Genomic DNA, 21,423 nt, shown 5'->3' on the forward strand with positions numbered 1-21,423 from the left:
TGGAGGACTAAGAAGGGCTCCTGGTGATCTCTTGAAACTGCAGGAGAGATAGTGTGAAGAACATAAAACACAGCACGCGCGGCTTGACAAGACACTAGCCTTACGCAGATGACACAACATGTCAATTAGTATCTAGTGCGGTGCTGTAGGCTGCCTCGTAAGGTAGATTAAAATTCTGCTGCTTCGGATCCTGATTTCGGCACGGAGCCAACAAATCAAACAGAGAGCCTATCTTTATGGCATTGAAATTGACATAAAAACAACAACACTAAAAATACATGAACAAGAATACAAGAAGATTACTACTTTCCAATCATTCCGCTGAGCTCGTTTCATCTCTCCCTACTGTGTCATCAGTTTATATCAAAACAAGCAGAAACTGATAACTATCCTCCAATCAGTCTCCTCAGCTATCTTTATGCCCCCACTGTTATGATGTTACTCGTGTTTATAGGAGTACAACACAAATAAAATCATTTATTCTAAAAGAAAAAAAATGAACATTCTCCTGCTTGGTTTCTTTGTTTTGATGACAAAAGTCATGAAATTGACTAATAAACTGTTTCTTGAAATTTTTATTTTATTGTCAGCAATTACTTAGATGGCTGAGATATACACTATGGCAAATATCTCAACCATCCCTCAAGGAGATTGGTATCCATCAATCATTATTCTCTCCTCCCATCACTCACTGTTCTCTCTCCCTACCGTGTCATGTTTTTATCCTTTGCGTTTCCTGCAGCATCCTCTCACCATCCTTCGCTGTGTAATCTAGGGGATTGTGTGGTCTCTTGGTGTGAGAGGTGATGGGTACAGCAGGATGAGCGTGATAATCTGCCACACTGGATTACAGCCTAATCTCTAATCTCTCTGGCCCTCCTCTGCCCGGGGACCACCTCCACCGTGCCAATTTTATTAATCTGAGCCCCCTGCATCAACGGCTTAGCTTTGCCCATTTTGATTTCCCAGCTTTCATCAAGCATATAAAGCAATAGCAGTTGAAACAATAGATTGTTGTGACGCAACACTTGGAAGTGAATTCCGTGACCCCTGCATGCTCTATCGGAGGATTTAGCTACTGATGAGAGTGTTAATCCGCAGAATGTGAGGATTCATCAAGAACAGTTGCTTTAGGGATGTCCCAGGTTGCCTAAATTGCAGTGGGTTGCAGTTTGGCTCACACATTCTCCACATAAGTGCTGAACATGGGCTCCAACAGCATCCAATGTAATATCCATCAGAGTCAGACTAAGCGTGAAGGTTGCTGTGTCCTGCCTGACTTCATGACCTGGAACACTCACAATTAATGTCCCATATCATGGGGTTAAATTGGTGTTAGTAATTCCTCTGGCTAGTTGAGAGACAGCCGAGTGGAGAAAGGCTATTCTAGTCACGTACTAGCTAAGAGGGAACATGATTAACCAATTACCTTGCCTTTCTAATAAATGAGTAATCAGTTCAAGCCTGATCTCTGCACCGATGTCTCTCTACCGTATTCGAACATTCATTGTGTCAAGTGTGTTATGCATGCAAGCCAGGATGCTAATGCAATAGAGAGTGATTGGAATTCATGCCAATGGATATATAGTCAGTCTCAACATGTTCCAATCTTAATGTTCAAATGCTTGTATTTACATTTGAAGAGGATTTTCTCGTCTTGCTACTTTTTTAATGATTGCGGTTCCATTAAATCCTGTGGCAAAAATCTCTGAGTGTCCTCTCCGTGCAAAAATTCAACTTTCATAAAGTGAGCAGAAAGAGAAAAACAGCACAACAGTGAGATAAATATTCTAAGGAAAGTATAGAATATGGAATAATATGTGTTTATGTGTTCGTTGATATATGTACTTTCTCTGACCTTTCTCAGTGTTGGCATGTTCAGACTTGGCGCACCAGTGTTTCATGAAGGTCTCTGAGAAAAGCAGGGCTTTATTGTGATATCTTGTTTCATAAAGCCTATTTGTAGTTAATGTGAGCACACTAAATCATGTCTGGTTTATTTTACATCCTTGGACTGCAGATCATTGGCATTATGTACTGATTTCATCAAGTCACAGTGAAGAAGGGAGAAAAGTGTTGTTCAGGTCCACAGCACATATTAAATAGATGATGTGGAATAAATTATTACTGCAAAAATAAGCAAAATCATTACCATAAGCAAAGCAAAAAAAACATTTGGCAGCATAATGTTGCCCATCAGTGAGTTCCGACTCAAGTAGACATGAATTCAATAATGGTTAAATCCATTCACAGTTTAAGTTGTCCAATGCTTTGCTTGCTACATCTTGTGTTCACGTCCCATGTCAGTAACGCAAACTTTCTTTGTATAATAAGCACTGAAAACTGATGTGTGACAATTAGTATTTCTGTCAGAAGCTATCAGTCGAATTTGCTATAAAGTGCCATAGGAGCATGAATAAGATGGAAAAACTGTTTAACTGTTTACTTCAGACAGGTTGGAAGTCAAAGTAAATTGTTCATCTTCATTCTCATCTTCATCACTTCATTCTAATTGCAGTGCATTTAAAAACACATATATTGGAGAGCTGAACGAATTATTGCTGCTGATATTATAAAGTTGTAGAATACCTGGTTGAGCCGAGAAGGAGGGAGAGAAAGAAGAGAAAATGAGAGAAAATGGTAGAATGAACTAGCTAACAATAAATTAGGATCGTATTTGTATTTTGTATTTTCTACTGGCACAAATCCTGTAGTTTTAATTGACTGTGTCTCTATCGGCTCTCTGTGTACCTGTCAGTCTACTGTCATCCTCAATCTACCAGCATTTGAAAAAATCACCACAGGCAGCAGTATGGCCTATGTCAAGTTACTGCAAAGAAGGCAAGTGAACATAGTGCTACTGCTGAGAATTGTTCTATGGTTAATTTTTTGTTGGAATGAATACATTTTGGATTTGTATATTTTCATTTTCATCCTTGGATTAGTACACAGAGCAGTTAATATTTCAATAATATCTTAAATGGTAATGGTCCATCACATGTTTTACATGTATATAGTGAATCCCTGGACTGAAGCTTGACTTTCAAAATTATATTGCAAGTCAAATCACAATCGCAATATCTGTCGGAAAAATCGCAATTAGATTTTTTTCCAAAAAACTGTGAAGATGCAGCAAAACCAGAGACATCATCTTTTTTATTCCACAGAAATCACTCTGTGTCAAAAAGCTGGTACCTACATTACCCACGATGCAACTCAACCAGCAGTTTGGTCAGGGACTTGTGTGCATTTTGCTCGGATGGGTAATGTAGCCTCAAGCTGCTATCAAGCAGAGATGAGGAACAGGCTACAGAGGTGTGGTCTCACATCTTTCTAACTCCAACTCTCATCACTTGTGGCAATTTATCAGATTTTGAGAAGCTCTCTTTTTTAGTTTTAGAAGTTATGAGGCTCCAGAGGACTTTTTCCTCATGTGCAGTAGTACTCCCCAACATCTGTAAACATACTGTGTGAAATCGGTAGAGTTCCCATTTAAGACCGGAGAAGATATGATCTCAGACTTTAAAAAGCAGTATGTGCAGCCCATGTCAAAGTGTGATTATTTTCTTATGTACTACAAATTGACTCATGTTCAGCCTGAAAACCAGGGCCAGGCTAGTCTGGAGGGATAAGTTTCCATTGTAAATTATTTAGACCTCCTTTAAGAAAATGAATCATCTGAAAATAAACCTGTCTTACTAAATAAGCTTGTCTTAAACAGTAATCTGACTGAAGCACCCTGTTTTAACTGCAGACTCGTCTTGCTGCTTTTATGAAAATACAGAATCAAAGCAGCCAAACCTTGCTAAAATGAAGTGAAACGCTTTAAGCCAGTGTTCCTTCAATACATCTGATATTTACAAAATTGCAAAATACTGTATTACATTTGTTTTGTTGTAACTGACGGGCAAATCCTGTCAATGGCTGAATGCAGAACATCTGTTATTGTGGTGCCATACTGTGTTTGTGAGTGTGTCGGCTAACCTCTGTCACCAGCGTGTGTGTTTTCAGGGTTGAGTGTGTCCAGCAGGTGGATTGAGCTGGTAGGTCTGGTTTTACTGCGGTCCTCCTGTTGATGGTCCGCCGAGCTCAGGCCATTCTCATACAGCTGGCTCTCACCGTGCCGCAGATGCCAGGTCAGACCTAACAGGTGGACCGCTACACACACACACACACACACACACACACACACACACACACACACACACACACACACACACACACACACACAAAATGACAGCCGAAGGGAGAGGAAAAGCAGATAGAAAAGATCATTATTCAAGGCATGCAGAGGGGTGTGTCTGAATCTTCTTTAATGCCCATCTTAGAGCTCTCACTCAGTTTATGTGCTTATTAGTGCCCGGCAAGGCGATGGACAATTAGAAAATACACTAAGAACACACGCACACATAAACTCTCTCACACACACATCCAGTATGTGCACGTACACATGCGCACATGAACACAGAACGTGGCAGAGGTGGGCAATTAAGGCAGATCTTCAGAGCCTGCGCCCAGGGCTGGTATTAAAGCACTAACACAGTCTTTTATGCATGACTAATGATGCTTTGAAAGCTGCTGCCGATTCACAATCCATATGGGTCTTTTAAACAACAAAGGGTATGGGTGGATACCGGATTCCCCCTCCCACTCATAAAACTGTTTACTAGGACAACAATCCAACATGCTGTTAAATAAAAACAACTAACACCTGCCCATTAAGGAAATTAATTAGTGTCTTGCAAGTCTGTCAATAAAATGTTCAGTAAAACATTCACCTTGCTCTGACCAATCATCAGGTTCCATTCATGTGAGATTCTACTCCAACACTACTTTAGTTTCTTACTTTAAAAGAATCTAAAAAGGTAATGTCTCTTTGCTGATAGGAAGAACAAAGCAAATGAAATAAATCATTGCAGGTTTTTTCTCCTCTGACACATTCGGAACATCAAACAAAAGCAAAGACTCAAATCACAAAGTTACTATGCGCTGGTGGCAGTCAGAGGATGGCTGCTGCATGCAGATCAAGGTAAGGAACTTCTAACGACTTCAAACATCTTCACTGTCTGTCTTCTGTCTGCTTATTGCCGACACCCAGAAAAAGCACTTGACACACGCTTGCACAAAATGGCTGCTTAGAAAAACAAATCCACAATTATACAGCGTGACCAACACAATCACACAGGTACAGCGCGCTCACACAAGTGCATTAATGTACCTCCTGTTTTCACATATGCATGCATGCACATACCCACACACCTACGTGCTCACCCACACTTGATCCCCCAGCTGATGAGGAATACCTAATTAAAACTCCAAATAGTTCAAAGCCATTTGCAGTAACTTTCCATTGGCACAGGGAAAAAAAGTACTTTCTCTGAAAAATACAGCAAATCTATGATGAGCTTTGAGAGTTGAAGCCAATTTGGTCCCATGCTCCACTCTGGCATCTATGGGGATCAGAAAATCATACATTTCAACTTCTGACTAGCCCTAGCCACTGTTGGTTTTGCTATCTACTCATGCACAATATGAGCTCTTCAAAGCAGAACACTGACGATTACTAGGGCCACGAGGGAGACGTCATGCATCATTTAATTCAGACTAATTGAACTGTCAGCCTGTGACGAGACCAGACATGGACACGTGCAGATTCTTCACATCAATGAGGGTACGAGTCACTCGTTTTACGTTTTTTTCTCTCCTTCACAGTAGTTTTCTTATTTTCATTTTAAAAAGATGCAGTGTGGGGGATTTTCTCATTAACACGTCGCTGTGAAATTAGTTGTGATGACTCATTCTGATGCTTGTGAAAAAAAAAGTATGACAAACAGTAACTCAAATGATCTGCCTTGTACATTCAATTTCATGGGTTTAGATTTTGGTGAAATCCCTTCTGGTTGTCTGGTGCTGTAAGTACTGCATCTTTAGCAGACAGGTGGGGGAAAAAACAGGTAGAAGCAGGTAGAGAGAAAGTGGCAGAGAAACATACTGATGATAGTCAGAATCACATTTTATTTAACAATGATAGATTTCAAGACAATGCTGCAGAGATTTTCTTCAAAATATGACCCATTATCAAACATCTCTTCTGTTAGAATTAAACATGAAATATAGTGTTGCACCTACAAATGTAGGTTTGTATGCATCATCACTGTTTGTACAGCATTATATTACGCAGTAGAGTGGAACAACCTATCATAGTTTCATAAATTAGCCTGTAAGAGTGCTCAGTGAGGGATGACAAGTTATTCCCAAACTGATACATTTAGCATTTTCACCATTCAGTCTCTCATGCTACATTCTCCCCTCACTTCCTCTCATCTGAATTGCTTTTCTTTCTCTCCTTGTACTACCCCCCACCCCCCACGAACACCTCTGTTAGCCAAGTGTTACCCACTCCAGTAATGACTCTGCAGTGACAGTCCTCACAGGCTCTCCTATCTTCTCCTCTTCACCATTCCATCCCTCCTCAAAAGCCCCTCAGACCCTATTCCTCCTGCCCCTGCTCATCAGCTTCTCTCTCTCTCCTCTATCTCTCGTTTTATGGCTGTTGACCTTTTGCTAGAACACTTAGCATCTAGAGTCATAGAGCACACACACATACTCTGATGCACACTGAAGCGGGGATGGATAAGGACCTGGGGAACGTGATGAGGAGAGGATGGTGATGGAGAGTGCGAGTTTGCATGTATGCTCTTGTACTTTTGAGGACCTGATGCACTCACAGTAATCTTAAGACTAGTGAGGACATGTTTGTTGTCGTTCACTTGAGCATGCTAATTCTGAGTATTTAAAAACTACTTTTGGGGCCACAGGGAAGCACAGGACAAGGACTTTAATTTAGGTTTATATTTGGATGTACACTTTAAGAGGGTCTCGTCTAGGATTCTTCAGTCCCATTCATTTGCTGCAGGTGACTGGCAGTTGGAGCAGTTCCAAAGCTTGGATGGACATGAGACTCTTCTGCTTCAATCAGTACACAAGCTGTGAAACTGTTGAAGGTTCATTCTTGACCTTGAAGACATTGTTTGACAAAATAATCTAGACTCAAGGTCCACTTACTAGCCTTTTTCTGATGGACAGATGGAGTTTGCTCAGTTGTCATAGAGATATGTTGCTGTTATAAAATATGTTGTTGTTATAACCTCCAGAAAATAATTGTGAGTGGACCTTGAGTTTGTTTTGTCAAATGAGCAGCTGTCTTAGTATACTTTGTATCTGGTTTGATAAAAGATCAAACATGTAAGCTTGTGTATATAAAATTATAATTAGATAAGTTAGTTACAAATCCCAGGCAAGGCTGGATTAACCCACAGCGAAGTGTGGGGGCAAAAATTTGATGGCGGTGCCTGTTGATGTCATACAGGCATATTAATATTTTGGCCAGGCTCCCAGTAACTAACCAGTATTTCTACACTGGAATACTATCTTGGCCCGTATTTGCTGTGTGTCAGGTTGTGGTAATTTGATTCAAAACTAATTAAAACAAATTTTGACACAGAGTCCCTCTATAATACAAGGTAACAAGATTCGGTAAAAATGCAGGTGCCCCTTTAGGGCCTTTACCAGTACATTTTTAAATTTTGCTTCATTGTCGCACCAAACTGCCAAACAAATTGCTGTCACCTCTTAAGTGACCCGAGAGTGGTATCAATCATTTACTCCAAGAAATCATGTATTCAACCCTTCAAATGAATTAACTGTCACATACAGGGTTAAATGTAGATGAGTTTGGCAACTATAGCACAGTATTTTGTTCCCAATTGCAACACCAAAGTGTTCTGAATTTGCTACAGCTCCGATTCACACCACTGACAGGCTTCTTTTTCCCCATGGCAATGGTAGCTGAGGCTCATGGGTGTTTTAGTATTTAGAGCCATCTGCTATAACCAAAATGATGGAAATAGCATGATTTCTCAGAATCAAAGTTGAAATAACTAAAACCGATGGTGGTGGCATAACTTGAGTGTTTTTGTGTTTTTGTTTTTTTTCATTTTAGACTTTTATCTTTCTTGGTTATGTAATTATATAGAAACAAACAGGAAACTAGAGGAGAAGGACCTTCTATGTTAACATTATAAACAGAAACATCTTAAATGAGAAAGTACAGTAGTAAAAGAATGCCTCTAGAATCACTGGTTCCCCCACATTTCTTAACTCTACTGGTTACAGGATTTGATACATTTTTTATGGTAGATGTAGACACATAAAATACATACACACTCACACAGACACACTCTTTGACACAGCATGCAGTCAGTTATGCGAGCAGCATGTGCTCAGCATGAACCTTCACTCTCACTCTCTTTTTCCCCTGTCTGTCTATCCATCTCTCGCTTAGTGTCCATCTCTCTCTCACTCTCTCTCAAAAAAAAGAACATAACCGTCATACATTAGAGAGAGACTCCGAGTGAGCCCAGTCATTATAACGGCAGCGGCGGCAGCAGCAGCACAGTGGCGACAGCGAGCAGCAGAGCAGCAAGCTAACAGGCCAAGGCCCTCGCACACATGAACCATTGATCAGTGTGACAGTGAGATGACTGCCAGAGGTAATAGGACGGCACTGCTGTGAGGGGGTGCTGTACTGTCCCCTCACTGTCGGCTACCCCACTGAGATGTACGTGGAGTATGTGGCAGGCTGAAGAGAACAGCGCTGGGTGGAGAGACTGAGACAGTTCAGTAGTGAGAGAAAAGAGGTGCTTGATGTGGCTTTTTCAGGTTTACTTTAACTACCATGGAGAGAAATAAGAGAAGAGAAGAGCCCGAGCTGGTGGAAATTTGTGAATTAAGTTAGTAAGGCTGCTGAGATAACAACTGCTCCTCTGCAGCTGGTGTACGTTAACAGCTGGAATGCAAAGCTGAATGAATAACATATCTTCATTGTGATAGTAAAAAATGGCAACCTTGAGCCACTAAATTCTCTCCACCACTCTTTCCAAACAGCCAGCTTTTAAAAGCAAGCTATTTGAGCTGGTAGACGTAGAGATAATGCTAGCTTGCTGTTGCTGCTGCAGTTGTTGCCATTGTTGTTGTCAGGCATGTGTGTGTCTCCAGATTAGATAGAAATGATTGTGGGCTCCAGTGATGATTAGATTTCACACTTGTGGTGGGAGAAAAAGTAGGAGATAGAGAAAGAAAATATTGTGTGTGTGTGTGTGTGTGTGTGTGTGTGTGTGTGTTCATGTTTAATGCCTGTGTTACACTACATGTTTGTAACGGTCCTAAGCTGGGCTGCTGGACACAATGGGTGAGATTGACTGTGAATATACTGTCTTATCGATAACCATTATAGCCAAGGTAGCAGTGCAGTCAGTTAAAAATGATTTATCAATACTCTTGCACAAGCGGAAACACACCCAGGCCTGATTGCCAAGTTCTTTTTTGCTCATACACATAGCTAACCGCCAACTATATTCCGTCTGACAACCAAAGACTACAGCTGGCTTTGCCCAGCAGCAAACACTTTCAAGAGCATCAGTCATTCGATTTAGTGTGTAGTTTAGCATGTACAGTAAAAGCAATTGCTCATCCAAGTTCTGCATGGCTGTGTCAGCCTCTAGCTAAGCCACAACTTCTGAGGGATGGGAGAAAGAAAGGCAGAGAGAGAAAGAAGGGCAGGGGAGATAAAAGACAGGGGAAGAGGGAGAGAGGGGAGTAAGAAAGAAGGAGAGACAAATGGGGAAAACAAGTGTGAAGGAGAGTGAAGGAGAGGGACTTCAGAGCCAATAAAACAAATCTGTGTCTAAGTCAACGTTAGAGTAGAGACTGAGAGCCTGAGGGTCCCCCTGCCCTCCCGCCTTTTTCGCCTGTCGGCCCTTGCTCCACTCTGACAGACAAGAGGTGCTAAAGTGTTTTTCTTACTCCTCTCCACCAACCCCTTGAAAGCTACTAATACCACTGTCATGACTGTTTAAGTGTGTATGTTTGCGTGGATGAGTGTGTGTCTGCTGACATTTGCTTGTGCAAGAGTGTGTGTGAGCAGCAGTGCTGCCTCGTGCAGCAGTTTCTTGACTGGTATAAACCTCAGGACTCATCATCAGTGTGACCTTGCTAATCTGGGATGGGAAGTCCTGTATGGATAACGGGATAAAATGACGGAAAGAGGGATAAAGGAAGAGCGGAGGTGGTGACACGTTTCTCATGTCTTGAATGATGAGATTTGCTGTGTATCCTGGTGTATATTTACCAGTCAAACTCGCTGTCACTGTCATCTGGTTAGTCACGGTGGAGACAGTACACCAAGTCCAACAGATCTCAGCTTTCTGCTTTCACGCATTTCTCTGTTGTTCTTTCATTTCTAATCACGCCCCCTCTCTCTTTCTGTCAGAGTACCCCACTCTCTGTCTATATCCCACTCACTGCCTTACTGATCCGGTCCCTTTCTGAAAGCTGAGTCATGTTACAACAGACAGAATAGTGTTAAATGAGCAGGGGATCGGCGCCATGTTAGATTCCCCTCCGGCAGCCACCATCTACCACCACTGAGAGCTAAAACACTGCAGACGAACAGCGACTCACAACTGCCGCTCACAGTCGCGTACAGCTCAATCCCAGCATGCTTGTGTGTGTGTTGGTGCGTGGGTGTGTGAATGAATGTGTGTGTATGTGAGAGTGTGTGAATGTGAGTTACAGTATACTCCAATGCGCACGTACTTGCACAGTGAACTATTGGAGCTATTGAGGCTATTTTATTGCAGCCTCTCTGACCTTCTGAAGACATTTTACCAAAAGGGCTCTCTCACCATTCAAAGCTTTCTAACCACAGTCTGTCTCGCCATTTAAAGCAATTTTACCACAGGCTTCTGTAGCTGTTAGGGCAGTTTTAGCAAAGGCCAGCGGGTTTCTTAGAGCTGCATCAGACGACCAAAATAGAGGACTGAAAACAAAGAGAAACTGGACCAATCAATACAGACCCCAATGAGGCATGAAGCAGCTGGCTGAAAGAAGCTGGGGTGAGGAGGACACACACACACACACACACACACACCATCTCAATCACAAAGTCATACACAACCTTACACACACATACACTAAAAGACTCAAGTGCACAAGTATGTAAGGCTGTTTTTTTAACCAATTTTTTACCAGTTTCCCAAAAAAACGGGAAAAGGGGGGGGGGGGTGTGAAGGAGCAGAACAGTTAAAATCAATTTTCACCTTGAATTTCTGTTTTCATGCTGCAAGACCAGTGAACTCCACAGTTTACAATAAACAAGCTCACAAAATGCTTCCATTAACAGGAAACAAAGAGAAACATGGTGAAAGAAACACAAATATACTGCTAGTTGAGTCACTCTAAAAAAAGACAAATAAATGGTTAAAACAGAGAATGCAAATGTTTTTTTTATAAACCCAGTATTTGTATTATTGACTTTTAAAAACTGATGAAACATATAACATTAGCATATTATTTTTTATCTTTTTTGTTTGACAAATTGCTGAAAATAATGAGCCGTTAGCATATAAACGCACACACCTTTAAACACAGACATATGCACAAATTCAGACACACATAATGACTCAAAGGTGAAGGCCCGATTACACAACAGATTAAAAACATCTGTTGAAACAAAGATAGTAAAGTACACAGCACAAAATACAGCAGCACTGCTGTACTGTGATTGAGTCACCATGTGTGACAGTGTTTTTGTGTCCAGCTGAACTGTGTTGAGCCAGAACGCTTGTAACAGAAAAGCTTCAAGTTCCCAGGACCTACTGGAAACAAGTTGTAGCAGCCAATCTTACCCACTCAGCATTGCTGAGTAGATAATTGGTTGCCAGTTGCCCTCCTTGACAGAGCTGCACAATGAAGAGGATCGCAGCTGATCCCAGACAAACAGACGACCACCTGTTCAGAAACTTCCCTTTGGGAGGAGGTAACATTTCATTAGAACCGGGCCGACTCAGCAGCTCAACAGCTTCATCTAGACAGTCGTCACTGGACCCAGTCGACCCTCTGACTTTACCTCTGTACACAATCTCTGGCCTCCTGCCCACCACCTGCTATCAAAGCAGACTGCAATCCCCACCACTCTGACTCTTCACTTCACTGAGGTTATCATTGCTGTACAACCTCGCAATTTGCTAATGAGTACACCGCAATCCACACAACATCATCACAGACATCATATTTATCATCACTAAGTGCTGACTGTTTTGCATTCCTCATTTTGTCTGCACTTGTGCTCTATACCACCTACCTATAGCTTCAGGAGCTGATGTGACTCAACATTTTAAACTTTTTAAAGCATTTTTTAGCCCACTCAGAACAACCTTCTCAAAGCACAATACAATATGCTGCGCAATGGCCTGCAGATTGTGCTGTCTGATTGCATATGGGGCACAGTTCAGGGTGAATAAAAGCAGCAGATCCTCAGCAGAATGAATCAGCACATTTGAGCTTTTTTTCCCAATTTGGACTTGGACTATCTTTTTATTTTGGGGGCATGTCTTTGCTTCCACATGGATTTGTTCAAAGTCTTTCTTCTTTGTCCTTTACATCAGTACACTAGAAAATTAGGCCAAGGCATTTTTCACTGTCTTTCAGTTTCCTTAATTACTTTGCAAACAGCAACTGAGTTGGAAACTTACTTATATGGAAATTATATTGTCTTTATTGTATTTATATTTCTGATGTAACTGTATTACTTGTTCATTTTTTTTCCTTTATAACTGAAGAAATTTGTGACAAGTTACATTTTTTAAAATAAAATTTGGATCAAATAATGAATTTCTTAATGTGAACAGGTTGCAACTTTCATGGTAATTATAGTACTATCAGTCCTAATTGGCTGTGGGTAAGAGGGATTGGCCTTGGCTTCGAAAATTTTTCATACTTTCTGTGCTTCATACAAAAGAAAGTTTCTTAGTTCAAATTCCTGTTTGTTTGCTGTGTTTGCTATTAGGCAGTGATAAATGATGAGAGCTTGGAGCACTGATTTACCAGCCTGAGACCAAGGTAGGTCATTTTGTCTTTTGCCTCACCAAAGTTCCACTGTGTGTCTCGGTCCAAGATGTCCACCAAAGGTTGTGCCAGCCAGAAATACTATTTTCTGATCGCCTCGGTAAGTGAGTGCTGTGACAATTACCATGAGTCTGTGGTGACTTCTTACAGTGTTGTCTGCAGGAAAAAAAACTATTAAATCTGATATATGTTGCATAGTCTGAGTATATGAGCTGAGTCACCAAGCCAATTCCTTTACAGCTATAATTCTAGTAATATATAAATTTTTCACAGTCTACATGTCACAGCATCTGATAACTTAATCACTTTTTCTAAGAATATATACTGCTCAGCCTATATCCTCCCTCAACTCTTCACTCCTCCGCTCCCCTCTCCAGTGACACAACTTAACAATTGTGTCACTTGATTTGGCAACTTTTCAGAGCCCCTTAGCGCTTTTATTTAAAAAACGAGTTTTAGCAACAAATCTAGCAACTTTTTGAGCAGGCATCAGCTACTTTCTTCAGGCACTTTCATCAGCTACAGCTCTCCAGCTCACATAACAGCTGCTGGTTATGCAAGTTGAGAGCAGGTTCAATCAACCGACCAGTAGTACAGTATGTCTGAAACATAAATGAGCTGCATATGTGTGATGAACAACCAAGTGCTCACAATAGTTCCTTTCTCTCGCACACACTCTAAAGCTTGAAGCGCTTTCTTAGCTACATTTACAAGTAATTAAAAGCAAATTGTTTAATTTGTTTTTCCCCTTTTGTGCCTCTAAAATTGGTTCTTGAGCTTCTTGTCTGGGGGTCAATAAAGAACAAATCTCGAACAGATTTGCTCAGTCAACAAAACACACAATACTGTGAAGTATCAGCACCTCAGACTAAAATATCACTATAATGTGTAGCAAGCAACCAACCTTTCCTCTGACGGAAAAATGACTCTCTCTCCTTTTCTTTGTGTCTGTCTTTTCTCTCCTACGCTTCCCTGCTAACTAGCTAACTTCAACAATGTCACTGACCTGCAACACCGACGCACTTAGCTAAATACGCACGTTAAATTTGGTCACGTCAAACCTTAATTGTTGCAGGTGTGGGTTGAACCATTTGCAACCTAACTAAGGGGTGGTTCAGGGAGAAAAAAAGCAGCCGTTTTTTTTTTTTGTTTTGTTTTTTTTTTTTCTTCCTAATTCAGTCTGCTTCCTATTTTATGTTAATTACTTATAAACTTAAAACCGTGGCGCAAACAAAACTATTACACATATATCGTCTTGTACCTGAAAAATTGAGATTAAGGAAAGACTTTTCCTCATAGTCATTTAAAGTCTTTTTCACATCAAACGAGCAGCCACCCGTTAGATATTATTATCTTTTTTTTTTTTTTTTTGGTCATACTCACAATGTCGTTAATGATGGATGATATGATTTATAATCCATCACTGTCAATAACCAATAGGTACACTCTGTTTGGCTCACATCAGCACAGCAATACTGACAGCAGGCTGTAGTAAACATGGCAACACTAGAGTTTACACCCTAACCTCTTCTGTTACTGTCAGAATGTGATAACAGATGCAGCAGCTGAAAGAGTAAAAAATTATTATGTTTCCAAAAGTGTGCCAACCATGGTCACTCATTTTAACACTCAGAGAAATGATACAACAGCAGTCTACAGCTTGTTTGATATTATCTGCTAATACTAGCTTTGCTGCTTTAGCTTCAGCATTCCAGTTTTTACCTGTCTGTCTGCATGTTGTAGTGTCTATATGAGCACAGAAATAGACAAGACTTAATGTGTTCTTTGTGTAACATGTTCATTGTTCCTGTGTCTGGAAATGAAGGTCTGATTCCTCATTAATATTGATGCTTCAGAGTCTCCACAGATCCTTACAATTTGAACACCAGTACAAAACATTAATGACTTATGACATGTTGTTAAATATACATTTATGTCAGAGTAAATGTCCTCTTGGTATATGGTATGCATAATGTGCTCCTCAGTTTCCAGTTGTACTTTTTCGACTTGTAGCCTGGGTGGTCAACAACATAGAATAGAACAAGCACTTAATTCATGATAAGCTGTAATCAGCTTGGCGCTTTGAGACAGACGAGGCCTTCTAGGACATTTGGAGGAGAAATCCAGATCAAGAGGGAGCTACTTACTGAAGGAACTCTAATTCAGTTCAAGCCACCAGCTGCAGTTTAAAATTTGGTAACTATAGGGCTACAACTCTTATTATTATTCTATTCATAATGGACTGACTGCTCTGAAGATTATTTTGTGGATTAATTGAGCCCAAGGTGACATTTTCAAATTGCTTGTTATGTCCAACCAACAGTCCACAACCAAACGTCGTTCAATTTACAATGATATAAAACAGAAACTGATCAAACTGAGGAATCGGAAAGCAGAAAATTTCACTTTTTTGCCTGATAAATGACTCACTTGATTAATTGATCAAAATTATTGTCAATTAATTTTTTGTCAACTTCAGTTAATTAATAAATGATATCAGCACTGCTGTAGCCAACACTTACAAAAAATAAGAACTGAAACAATTAGTCAATTAAGCAGGTTGACATAAAATAAATGCAGCTATATTGATGATTAATCATATGTGTAATTCTGAAAGTAAAATTGCTTAACATTTTCTGGTTCCAGCATGCAAAATCAGGTCTGCTGTTTTGTCTTATATTCTTGTGAACTGAATATCTCTGGGTTCAGGACTGTTTGTTGGACAAAACAAGGCATTTGAAAGCATCACCCTCAGCTCTAGGAAACCAAATCAAGGAAATAATCTGCTGATTTATTGATAATCGAAGTAATCATTAATTGAAACTCTAATAAACACACAAGCACATTACTGTTTTTTGTTGTTGTTGTTTTTAACTCAGTTGTTGACTGTACAGAGTTTGACCCCTATGATTATTGGCTATCTTTTAAAGCAGACGCTTTGAATTGTGAACTGTGAAAGTGGATTTACTGACAGAAAAAGTGTGAAAGTAATGAACTTAAAGCCTCTAACGAGTCATTTGGCTCTTTATGGAACCACCAGGTCCCCTAAAGCATTGCGTACTGCACAACAGAACTATAAAGAAGATCTTGGCTTAAAGTGTGTGCTGTCTGTGTCTGTGTGTGTGCACAAGTGACTGAAATGTGATTTGGAGGTGATTATTTGATTGCGGGGTGCTGCTGACTTGCTCATTTCACTTGCATCAGAAGCTTCTCCCTGTTGCCATAGAGATGATTATCTCTCATAACCGACACATCCCACCCTCTCCTCATTTTTGATTCAACAACTGAGGATTGTAACTGTTTAAAACAGCAAGACATTCATTAATGCTGAAAATACTCTAATTAGCTTTTTTTGACAGCATGATAGAGCAATAGTAGGTAGGTTTTAACAGAGGCAGAACTTAAATGAGGTTTAAAATAGAAAATGAGTTGCTGGTTGTGTTGTCGGCAGCAATATTCTTTAAGATTACAGATGCAATCTTAATCTGTCCTCTATCTCTCCTTAAATGCCCCGTTTGCTATCATAATGCCTGCTCCTCATATCTGATGGCCGTGTTGTGCTTAATAACAAGCTACGACTGCGGGAGGGAGGGGTACATTGGGAGATAAACAAATTAACAAAGCTATTCACAGCCCCTGCAACACCAGGGGGTATGCGAGGAGGGGAGAGAGGGCAGTAAAGAAAGAGAGGAGGACTGCCTTAGCTAATCACAACAGGGGGCATACGCTGCAATCATTTAGGCACAGCATTATCTCTGCAATCATGCATCGTCCCATTGTTGTGCTAATTGGAAACCTTAATTTGAGACGTAATATTATTGCCTCATTATTTGCTGGCTTACTTTTCCCCAAATTAATAAACAAGTCCCATAACTTGAAAAAAAGAGCTTTAAGGACTGGCAGTAATTTGAGGTGGGTATTAAGAGCTGGTTCCAAACGGTCAAAATCAGAGGATTTGCTGCAAATCATCAGTGTCAAATCTGTTTAGTGAATTTTTAAGAGCTACATCAACACTTCAACATCCACTGCAAGGACCTTGCTATTACTGCACCGGTCATTCTGTGCCTCCACTTAGCGTGTGAGATCAGTTACTCGCTCTGTTGCATGCTGAACTGCGGATGACTGCGGCAGGCAGTGCAAAGTTTGGCTGAGGATCATGAAAAAATATGAAGATTCAGCCAAATGTAACAGCTGCGTTAAGATGATTTTCACCAAGGGGGGAAGCATCTCCAACATCCTGAAATGTTTGGCTCCAGCTTGGCACGGTTGTAAAGGAATATGTCATATTTTTTTAAATGTTGCAAATGTCTTGATTCAGTCAACAGTGTCTGCAGTATAAAACTGACAGACAATACACACTATATTTAGCAATACTGCAGGATAACAAAAAGTTATGGCTATTAATGTGATGTCTTACATGTAAGACAACTAACAACTATTTCTGCTAATCTATCCCTTAATACCATTAATCATTGGGTCAATAAAATGTTAGAAAATAGTAAGAAAAATTACATTACAGTTTCTTGAGTCCAAGATAATGACATTAAATAGTTAAATATATTTGGTAAATGGACTTATATATCATTTTTCTAGACGGATCAACCACCCAAAGTGCTTTACACTATGCGTTATATTCACCCATTCACACACACATTCATACAGCACTTGCTCTAACACCAAAGCGATCTGACACATCCACATGATTAATTAACTATTAAAATGTTTTTTGTTGTCTGTCAAATCAAGTAATCTAATTGTTTCAGCATGTGGTGAGTACTGAGAAACATTTTCAGTATGTAAAAAATAAATAAAAACTAAAAACTAAACTAAAAATAACAATAATAATAATAATAATAATAAAGTGTACAAAATAACAACAGCCTCCAAAAGCACAACAGAATAATCAATAGGAGCTGATTATATTTGGAATAAAGTAAAATTCATTATCATATTTTGAAAATGGAATATATTATTTTTCTTTTCTTTTACATTATTTATGATAATATGAATGAATCTTCAATAATTACCTGATTTAATGAGGGACGAACTCAAAATCAATACATACAGCAAAAGTCAGTGTGGCTGTTATTTGATGAAGATGAAAAAGTGCAATACTACTGAGGGATAGGTTTTTTTCTCTTCCTGTCAGTGGCTGTTAATTAATTCATTAAAATTACTGAGTCATTATGTAATGAGAGAACCTAATCATCTGGTGGCCTGTGTCTCAACCTCTCCCCCCAGACAAAGACATTAAGTCCATGACCACTTTAATCTTGCTATTTGAATATCTTTGATTTACAGGCTAACATATCATCTATGCTTACATCCCATACATCTTTGTGCAGTTGCCATGGTGATGTCAACATGTAGATCAATCATTGCCAAGCAGGAGTGGAGCATGACACCAATTAAAAGGTGATGTCGTCTCCAAGTCATCACTCACACTCCTCACTAATGCACTAATTACCGGGGCCGGGACATTAATGGAATAGCATGGTTCAGCCTGGGGATTAATCTGCATGGATTCGCCAGTGTGTGTGTGTGTGTGTGTGTATGTGTGATGTCTTTCTATGATGTGTGTGTGTGTGTGTGTGTGTGTGTGTGATTAATGCAAACCCCCGCCTGCTCCGGCGTGACCTTGAACACCACCACAGGAGGGAAATGAACTGGCTGGGTGGAGGGTTGGGTTATCTGCACTAGGGGCGGCAGAAGGGAGACGATACGCTGGGGTGGAGGGCCGGGCCAAGGTTGAGGATGAGCGGGGAATTGGTGTAATCGGAGGGGATCGATGAATAAATTTGGTATGTGACTTTGACAAACTCTGATGATGATCCTCCAGGCTGCAGAGCAAGTCAAACTTTCTTGATTTTAAAGATCCAAATTATTTCCAAGTTAGCATCAGTCATAAAAGTTGGAGTTCATCTGCATTCATGAGTTGCTCAGGAATATGGTGCTTACTCAAGCAATAGTGCAGTACAAAAATACTCCATTAAAAGTATAACCATGCATTGAAAATGTCACTTAAGTAATAGTATGAAAGTATCAAAAATAACAGAACTCCTAATGGTAAAACGTGTCTGTGTGTATTATTAACTACTTTATAGTTAGTACAGCCAGTTTAATTTGTAACAGTGCATTATGTTCAATAAGCTCATCCTATGTCCTGTGTGTGAAATCCTAATCTGTAAAGCTCTCATTTAAATAAATGTAGTGCTGCTGAAAGTACAACATTTCCCTCTGAATTGTAGTGCAGTAGAAGTTTATCAGTGTTAGTTTAGCTTGGTTTATTAGCAAAACAAGAAAACAAAGGCAAAGTTATAGAAATAATCATAATAAACCTTAGTAATGAAATTTGCAGAGGTATGATAAAAACAAAATAAAAAGAGGAAGTTAAGTAATAAGACCTCACCATAAAACAAAAGAAATTCCAACTACATTAAATATTGAATAAACAAATATACAGTAAAATACAAACATTCAAAAAAGCAGGGACAATAAAGTCATAAGCTAAGACAAAATGGGCCGGATTAACATAATAAAAACAACATAAAGGTGGAAGAGTAATAAGGTGAATGTGTGAGTCTGTGCAGTTTAATGCGTGTGTGTGAGAAAGAGAGAGAAAACAGCGAATGAGTTAGTACTTATTGAATGTGTGTGTTCATCACAGAATAATTACCAGTGTTGTGTGCTTTGGTCCAGGACAGCTAATTTAAATTTTAGAATATCCCACTGAGGCTCACATTTAGAAAACATTACCTGCTGCTTTTAAAGTCCAACTGCTTCAAAGTAAGGGTGTAAAATTTTCAGCAGTCCTGCTTTTATCCCTCTTGATTTCCCTCTCTGTTTTTCTTGTTCCTTTTTTATTATTATTATTTTGCCCTTTGATGCCTGCAACATTCCTTATATGTAAAAATTGCTGTTAAGAGTTTGTTTCTGTATTTTTTATTGATTCCTTTTTGAATTAATTAGGCAGTCTCTTGATGAGCCTTCCAATTTCCTCACCCCTCTAGCAATCTGTTTCGAAAATGTTGATCCTTTAAATAAAATCAGAACAAACAAAACAAAAACTTGTGCACTGCCACACACACAATGACCTTGCATTCCCTGATGGCTGATATGCGCTGTAACTCACCGATGACGTATGTGAGCAGCAGGGCCAGGGTGAGAGTGAGGAGTGACGCAGACAGGGCCGTACACTTCCAGTTGCAGCAGCGGTGAGGCTTGTTGAAGGTAAACAGTGGTCTGGTCACGCTGCTGCGAGGGAGGGGCCGCGGCGGAGGGGAGTACACTGTCCCAGAGGTCAGGGGGTAACCCTGCCCTGCCCCCGACAGGAGAGCTGATGAACCAGAGCCTTGTTTGAACAGGAAGTGTCTGTGGAACAAACAAAAAATAATTTCTAACCTGGAATTGACTGTTCGCTAAGCACCATACACCTGTCAATCTTTAACACATATGCAGATTTCAGTGATAACAGTGGTGGATTTAACATTTAAAATTCTTAGTAAAATTTTACACAGAGGGCTCTTGATTTGAGACAGGAGCAGACAGGCTTCTGATTTCTGAAATATCTGAAATAATAACTGTTGTTAGTGTTAGCTTCAGGAGTTGGTTGAAAACACTGTCTGGTTGGCTTAGTGTTTTCTTAGTTAAAAAAAGCAGACTTGTAAAAAGGTGTCCCTTTGATGGCCCTTTGATGGCACTTGATGGCTACATACATAATATGATAGCGAAAGATTACAGTTAAAAGTCACCTGCTGATGAATCATATAGAGGACATGTAAATAAAAAGGCATTTCTCTGGTATTGCTGTGTTGAGCAGTGCTATAAGGAAAAATGTAATATTATTTCCTTTCTGTTTGGTTGTTTAGCTCACTTGTTCAAACAGTACTGTACGTTTCCACTTTTGAGGAAAATCTCTGAAGATGAGGATTAACCAATGTGCTTGGCAAATGTAATCTATCTTGAGTAACACTGGCTGGCGTTGCTGGAGTCTAAACTTCCTTAAATCCAATACAAAGAGATGCAGAGCTGCTAATCACCCTAAACTCTGACATACTAAGCAGTGGATGATGGCAAATCTGTAACCCCACCATTATATAGTTATTAGTTAATGATGTAATCCTTTGCCTTGGGAACAGCTACTGTAAGTAGTAAGCTAGTTAGCCATACACGCTAACAATTTCACCTCACCTCACAAGCAGATATAAAGACACAGATATTTATTTCTTGTTTTTTGGTTTTGGAAAGACAATTAAAAAAGACACGACCCCTCAAACTCTTCAAATTCTGAGTATCGCTCTTATACAGTCCCCTGAATTCTGCTTGTGCTTGACATGTGGAGAAATCCAAAAATTTGACAGACCTGTCGCGCCTATTTACATTTGTTGAGCTATGATTGGACAGTCGCTGTTCTGGGGAGTTGTTTAGAGAACAGCCAATTAATTGCTGTCTTTATCT

The 21,423-nt window shown here is 39.9% G+C and overlaps 1 protein-coding gene across 1 annotated transcript in view; it reads right to left on the bottom strand.

The window, feature by feature from the left end:
- The window catches only part of tenm1 (teneurin transmembrane protein 1), a 161,143-nt gene that overhangs the window by 81,422 nt on the left and 58,298 nt on the right, over nt 1–21,423 (bottom strand). The window contains 2 exon segments of the mRNA XM_051072179.1: nt 3,985–4,158; nt 20,099–20,337. Coding sequence (XP_050928136.1) covers nt 3,985–4,158; nt 20,099–20,337 — 413 coding nt within the window.

This window comes from Lates calcarifer, linkage group LG8, assembly GCF_001640805.2.
Source record: "Lates calcarifer isolate ASB-BC8 linkage group LG8, TLL_Latcal_v3, whole genome shotgun sequence".
In the NCBI taxonomy this organism is placed as follows: Eukaryota; Metazoa; Chordata; class Actinopteri; family Centropomidae; genus Lates; species Lates calcarifer.